Below are 6,568 nucleotides of genomic sequence, written 5' to 3' on the forward strand. Positions count from 1 at the left end.
TCTCTCTCTCTCTCTCTCTCTCTCTCTCTCTCTCTCTCTCTCTCTCTCTCTCTCCATATATATTTAATTATTTAAAAATATATACATTTTTTATAAGAAATCACGCTGTCTTAATTGTATTAATCTCTGCTTACAACAAGAAATTAATTAAGAGAGAAATTATTTTTAATAAAAAGTTCGAATAAGCGATACATGCAAAAATCCAGCTCCATCGACATGGATTTTAAAGAAATGTTCACATCTATACATATCGTAATAGTCTCTAATAGCATGTGAAATATTAATCATTAATCTCTGCCACTTTGCAGCAAAGTGCAATGATAAATGGAAGCTACTCATTGCCGTGAGATAGTATGCGTAAGAATACTATTCTATGTTCGCAGATATATTCCTGCCCCACTATGCACGTATAAACTGTATATACACACGTATAAGCTGATAGCACTACATACAGCCTCATGGAAGAGAGCGTTCAAGAAGATAGTCGGTGAACTATAGGATTCAGTTGATCGTAGGAAGTGCAGTGATCAACTCAACGGACACGTGCGCGTTTTCATAAAGAAATGCAAACACACGCGCCTGTCGTGATTATAATTAATATATGTGTCAATTAAATATAGCAAGAGTTTAGTCTTGCAGACTGTTCTATCATGCTTGAAAATATGACGAGAAAGTCGGTAGACTGTTGGGTGTGTCTTGAACGACCGGAAGAGAGAAAGAACATCAGTGAACTGACGGATTTTTCGTGAAGATGCCGTAATCCGCATCGAGTGTCAGAGACAGTTACAGTGTACATAACGCCACGACAAACATGTTCTATCCACAGCGAGCAATGCGTCAGATCTCGGAAATCTCCTACGTGGGGTACGTATGCATCCGTTTCTCTTTCTTTATTTTTACTTCTTCTTTATACGACCGGCAAAAGGTTTTCGATAGCGCGCTCGCGCAAATACTTTCTGCAATGTTCTTCTGACACCGGATAATGAGCTGTTGATCGTCATATCGGATTCATTGTATTTTTTCGCAGACAATAATCGAATTTATTGTCAAAACGAGTAGATAAACGCATAGGTACATCAAATTGCTTCATCGTGCCTCTCCATTACAACTAGATAAATATTCGATAAATCGCTCGGCTTTCCACGTGCTGCGTCGCGTTTGCTCGTACTTGACCAGACTATTAGCGCATAACTGAGAACTGCTTCTACAAAAAGTAAAAATAACTCAGACTTTCAAAGCAAAGTAAATTATATTGTTGGTACAATATAACACGAATATAATTAATTGTGCTTGTGCAATATTACGCAATGTATTACAATTGCATAATCTTTTATGAATTTATATAATTTTATTTAAATAAACTTTCTCTCTCTCAAATTTTATTAATTGATCGTTATACACTTTTATTATTACGATAATCCGATGATTTTCATAATGTATAATTTTTTAGTTTCCTTATTAAAATCATATAGAAGATAATTAATAAAACAATATATATCTCCAAGATTGCTATGTAAATATTACGAAAATGATTTTCGACAGTAATAGCGTCACCATTGTGACGCTATTATCGTAATTATTTGCGCCACACAAACCTTTTATTATTGCAGTTCATTTTTTGCAAAGTAATGATGACCAGTCATATATATTTAAAATCCCTACATAAAATTAAGCAATAGTATTCTCAAAGTAACATACCTCATATTTTCGGTCCTCGACTATTAACATAATTAAATATTATTATGATCTGATACTAATAAACAAAATTAATAAATATAATTTAAATAGAAATAAAAAAGTGCACTTTTAATTTTGTATGTTATTATTTATCACCCAAGTTGATATTCAAAACATATTTTTTAAATTATTATAATATTCAATAATTGCCGTTAATTATCAATTAAATAATTAATCAACTATTTGTTAACTATTAATTAAATATAAATCATTACTAAATTATAAATAGTATTACGTTATACAAAAGTCGGAAAAGGAGAGAAAGAGCGAATGAGTCAGAGCGGAAAGAATTATTGGTTATTAATGTAACTGCGGTTGCGGGACAAATAAACGGACGTCGCTCGGGAATGCCGAGATTGGTCTTTCCACGAAAAGACCGTCTTTTTGATCGTTGCGCGTGTGATGACGCGAAAGTTTGGTATGCCGATCGTACATTCGCATCGTAAATAGCCGCATACTTACACGCCGCACGTCTTCGAGGTGCTCCTGTAATTCCAGCGGTGTTCGCTCCTCGGAAACGTGCTCGATCCAATAATTAAACCTAACGCCGTAATCGTTGGTGACGTTGTAATGCTGCTTGTGCTCGTCGTCGATCGTGAAATCGGGATTAATCGTCAGCAATTTGCGCGTTTTGTCATATGTCAACGTGCAGAGCAGCGTCTCTGAGTCCATCGATCCGATGGTTGCGGGTTCATCTCTACGCGACAGATCGGCCATCACATACATGGTGGTATGTTCGGTATAGAGATAATGATTGGACTGGATCGTAGTATCTGTGGTCTTGTCATCTATCACATTCTTGTTATAACGTTCTTGAAAGGACTTGCGATTCCGCAAAGCCGGTAACGCGGTCTGATTCTTCACGGACAAATACGATCTGTAAGCGAGAATGAAAATATTTAAAATTTTCGAAAGTTACGAGACACATGAAGGAACCAAAACCCACGCGTTCTCCAATGTTTTTCAATACCTCGAATTCGATGTATACAACAAACCTAAAATATGTGAATCTTAGCCTTTCCTAAACTAAACGAAAAAGGCGTTCCTATGTTATACAGCAACCCTTTTGTTTTAGTAAACTGAAAGCGCGAGTCGATCATAATTTATCCTTTACGCCTATTTTGTTTTTATTTAAAAAATACATTCGTTTAAAAAAAGATGTTAATGTACGTTCTTTTAAAATAAGTGTTGCGATAAAAATTTTGTCGAATAACAAACTCTTGTACTTCGCAATCGAATAACAAATATTTGTACAATATCTAATAATTAAATTCGATCCCTGCCTGTAAGGCATCGTCAGGAGGTCGTCATCGGGATAGTAGGAGTCATTTCCCGTGTACGAATACAAACATGCACCCTGCAGCTGCTCGTCACGTATACGCTGGTGGTACTCTCGCTGACATTCGGTTAGGCAATTTTTTTCCTCCGCATAGAAGTCGATCTCGAATAAGCTGAACACTTTGTCCTGCCAGCTAAAAATACAGTTCTCCTCTTCCAAAAAGTTGGAGTCTCTTGTCTCACCATCCTCGGACTTCTCGGCCAGCAATTCAGCCAACGGGGACCTCTCCTGTACGACTCGCACCCTAAAACAAGAAATAAACGCCGACTAAATGAAACCTGATATCATTTGGGAAAGGTAGTTTGCGATCAAATGTCCAGTTCATTCTCTGATTCTGCGGGAACGTAGATAAGGCCAAGACATTCAATCATTGTTTCAACTTTGCCACATTCTTGGCACTCATTTCCTACATCAGTGATTATGAATTAATTATGAGAGAATCAAGTTTGTAAATAGCTTTACGTAATTCTTACGTGAGGAAATTGTACTTCTAAAATTTTCTCAGCGGTATAAAGAAGATAACACGTGGCAGAAAGACATTTCAAATATTTCGTTTGTTAAATCGTTAAAGAATATTTTTCAGCTTTTAATTTCTCATGTGCTTTTGACTGGATGTTTTACGCTCCAGTAAATAGAATGTATAACACTCGATAATAATAGGTTTCTACAAGTCTAAAATTTACCATTGTTGACGATATCGTAAAAACTTGAACTTCTTTAACGTTCCTTTCGAAAATCAATTCGCGAAAAACATAGGAATCACATTATCTCGAAACAAAAGATATAATCACCGACGCAAATATCAGTGATGATACATGAAAAAAAAAGTAACCGACGTACATGCGGGCTAGTTACGTAACGTCTCGATGTTGAAGGTTTGTATTATCGCATTGAGCAAGTATGCTGTCTCCTTCATGTTTAACCGTCGAGTTTGGTTAATCTTTACGAGTTGGGAAATGCGGAATTTTCTGCAATGTAAAGTTTAATTCAATGTTCGTCACATGAAGGTAATTATAGGTTTTTTTTTATGTCCATCTATACAAAGACAATTATATTAATTAGCTTTTTTATAAGTAACATTTCATAATCTTTTCATATATCATAATCTATTAAATAGCGTATATGACAAATGAGGCACAATAAGCTAGAACTTGTTCTTTTAATCGATTACATAAATCTATTCTCGGATGCAAACCTAATGGATTCATATGGTAAACAGGACTCAATTTATCACATCCTTCTATAACCTTCAGAAATCTCCTGCTGATTTACTCATCACCAGACGTTATATGCTATTGCAGAAAATTCTGCAAGTACAATTGCACAGTTTCATTATTTTTTTTTTTTACATTACGTCCAATTTCAAATTCTATCTACAAATTTTTTAATTAAAGTTACTCTAATTTGATTTCTAATTGAAATTACGTCGTACATGTACGAAAAAGGCAGGAAATAAAATATAACGCAAAATTAACGCAGGAAAACTTCTTTCGTGAATAATCGAATTATTATCTTAGTATTATAATTTAATATTTCCGTTACTGTACGTCACACGTTTAAATGCAGGAAAGACACACCTTATCTTTAAATTATGTATCGGCTCATTCACTCTATAACTCGCCGCTATCCTCATTCTCTCTTTCTTGCCCACCATCCTTTCTCGCCGCGCTATTTTATACGATAGACTCGATTTGATTATTGTTACAAAACGGAAACTAGGAACGCTGAGCAAGCTAAAAGCTAACTGTGGCTGTCAATGATCTCGGGTCGCTCGGGTGGTTTGTTTGTTGATTCGTAACGTCGCTAGGTAACTTTGCTTCAGCTGGCGAGGTGTGGTCTGTTACGTAGACGTAGAGCATCATCATCACGAAATTCGAGGTGCGTGGTGCGTAGTGATGTATAGTCTACCTGCCGTGGGAAGGATGAAAATATACTCGTTAATACGTACTTGGAAAAATTATCATTGTTGAGATGAAAAATTATCTCCGTTTAGATTCGCATTTACATGAACAATACGTAATCGTGACATGCACATTCTTCATATTGCACGTGTGTAAACTCTCTCGCTCTCTCTCTCTCTCTCTCTCTCTCTCTCCCTCCCTTTATTTCTTTTAATAGCTTCATTAGCAATGATTAGCAAATTTCCAATGAGTCAGAACGGTACGCCACGCCAATGAATACATCGGTAAACGATCGATGTCGCAACTTTTCGCGATTAGATGTAGGTATTTCCTGATGGAAGGTATTTCCTTCGTACAATAAACGATGTAAATGTATGAACAACTACGACGTGCGTTGCATCGTGAAAATCTTGAATCAGGATATTATACACCCGGCAAACGAGAATGGATTAAAATTGAAATTTTTTTCCACCCGAATGCGCATTTTAAATAGCGAATACTTTTTTTTTTTGGATTTAATCGGATTCAATTAGATTCAATTGGATTGAAAAACTGCATTTCCTATTCAAAATTTTGAATCGAACAGTATTCACAATGCACAGAAAAAGCTAATATTATTTTTAGATTGAAAGGCATAGAGCTATATGCTTCATGCAATTTCTATAAATGAATAAAAAAATGCAGGATTGAGAAGCATTTATTTTAACATTCGTGAATCGACATTTCTGAAAATCTGAATCCGATTTCGATTTATTTCAATCCATTCTCGTTTGCTGGGCATCCTGTATCTACAGAAAAAGAGCATTTCGAATAAAGCAGAAAATCTCTCTCCCCGAAATGAAAATAAAAATCAGAGCGTAAAGCCAAACGTATATATAGGAGAGTAACAGCTAAGCGTAAACGAAACTTCTAGGAGGCGAAGATTGAAACGTCAAAGTGTAAAAGAAGTGTAAATGCTCCTTTTACATTTCATTGTTCCAAATTTCGCTTTCTAAAAGTTTCGTTTACCCTTCTAGGCTGTTACTCTCCGATTACATCTGATTTATGTTCCGATTTTTATTTTCATCGGGGCTCTCTCTTTCGAATCTGAAGCATTTGTGTTTACGCGTCCCGTATAGTAATCTATGTAATCTATTATAAAAAAAACGAACGCAGAGCAATCGGGTTAAAAGAAGAATCTACCCGACTATTGTCCATACATCCTGTAAGATTGAGATGAAAAATACCTAAGAGCTCAGTGAGTTCGGTTGAGATGGAGAGAAAAAGTCATCGGTCGTTGTCTATTATCGGAGTCTGTTCCTCCAAAACGGAGGACCCGCTTCAAAAAAAAAAAAAAACGAAAAAAAAAACGTAGGTAGGTCTATTAACCTTGCGGTACACTTTCCAGCGATCGATTCGATTTTCGTATCTTCTCCGAATGTCTCTGACCAAGTCGTCACGACTTGGCATTTGGCAAGAATGAAGCCGTTCGAAACGGTACCGTTAACTCTCTCGCTCGCTCTTGTATCGGTTGTACCGACACCTGCCCTGCCTGCTTGCCTGCCTTGAGAGATCGAGCGAGGAAAATTCGATTCCGGGGAGGAGGGGGGGG

The 6,568-nt window shown here is 36.3% G+C and overlaps 2 protein-coding genes across 3 annotated transcripts in view; one reads left to right on the plus strand and one right to left on the minus strand.

Moving 5' to 3' along the window:
- Positions 1 to 4,787, minus strand: part of LOC108750805 (Meckel syndrome type 1 protein) — a 6,087-nt gene extending 1,300 nt beyond the window's left edge. The window contains exons 1-3 of the mRNA XM_018490566.1: positions 4,654 to 4,787; positions 3,021 to 3,320; positions 2,200 to 2,614 (exon numbers count right to left, since the gene is read on the minus strand). Of these exons, the coding sequence (XP_018346068.1) occupies positions 2,200 to 2,614; positions 3,021 to 3,320; positions 4,654 to 4,730 (792 nt within the window). The 5' untranslated portion in view covers positions 4,731 to 4,787. The remainder of the gene's footprint in view (positions 1 to 2,199; positions 2,615 to 3,020; positions 3,321 to 4,653) is intronic.
- LOC108750806 (protein rhomboid) overlaps positions 477 to 6,568 on the plus strand; it is a 9,929-nt gene continuing 3,837 nt past the window's right edge. For both annotated transcript variants that reach the window (XM_018490567.1, XM_018490572.1), the window contains exon 1: positions 477 to 864. In XM_018490567.1, coding sequence (XP_018346069.1) covers positions 812 to 864 — 53 coding nt within the window. In that variant the 5' untranslated portion in view covers positions 477 to 811. The remainder of the gene's footprint in view (positions 865 to 6,568) is intronic.

The sequence above is a fragment of the Trachymyrmex septentrionalis genome, unplaced genomic scaffold (assembly GCF_001594115.1).
Source record: "Trachymyrmex septentrionalis isolate Tsep2-gDNA-1 unplaced genomic scaffold, Tsep1.0 scaffold37, whole genome shotgun sequence".
In the NCBI taxonomy this organism is placed as follows: domain Eukaryota; kingdom Metazoa; phylum Arthropoda; class Insecta; order Hymenoptera; family Formicidae; genus Trachymyrmex; species Trachymyrmex septentrionalis.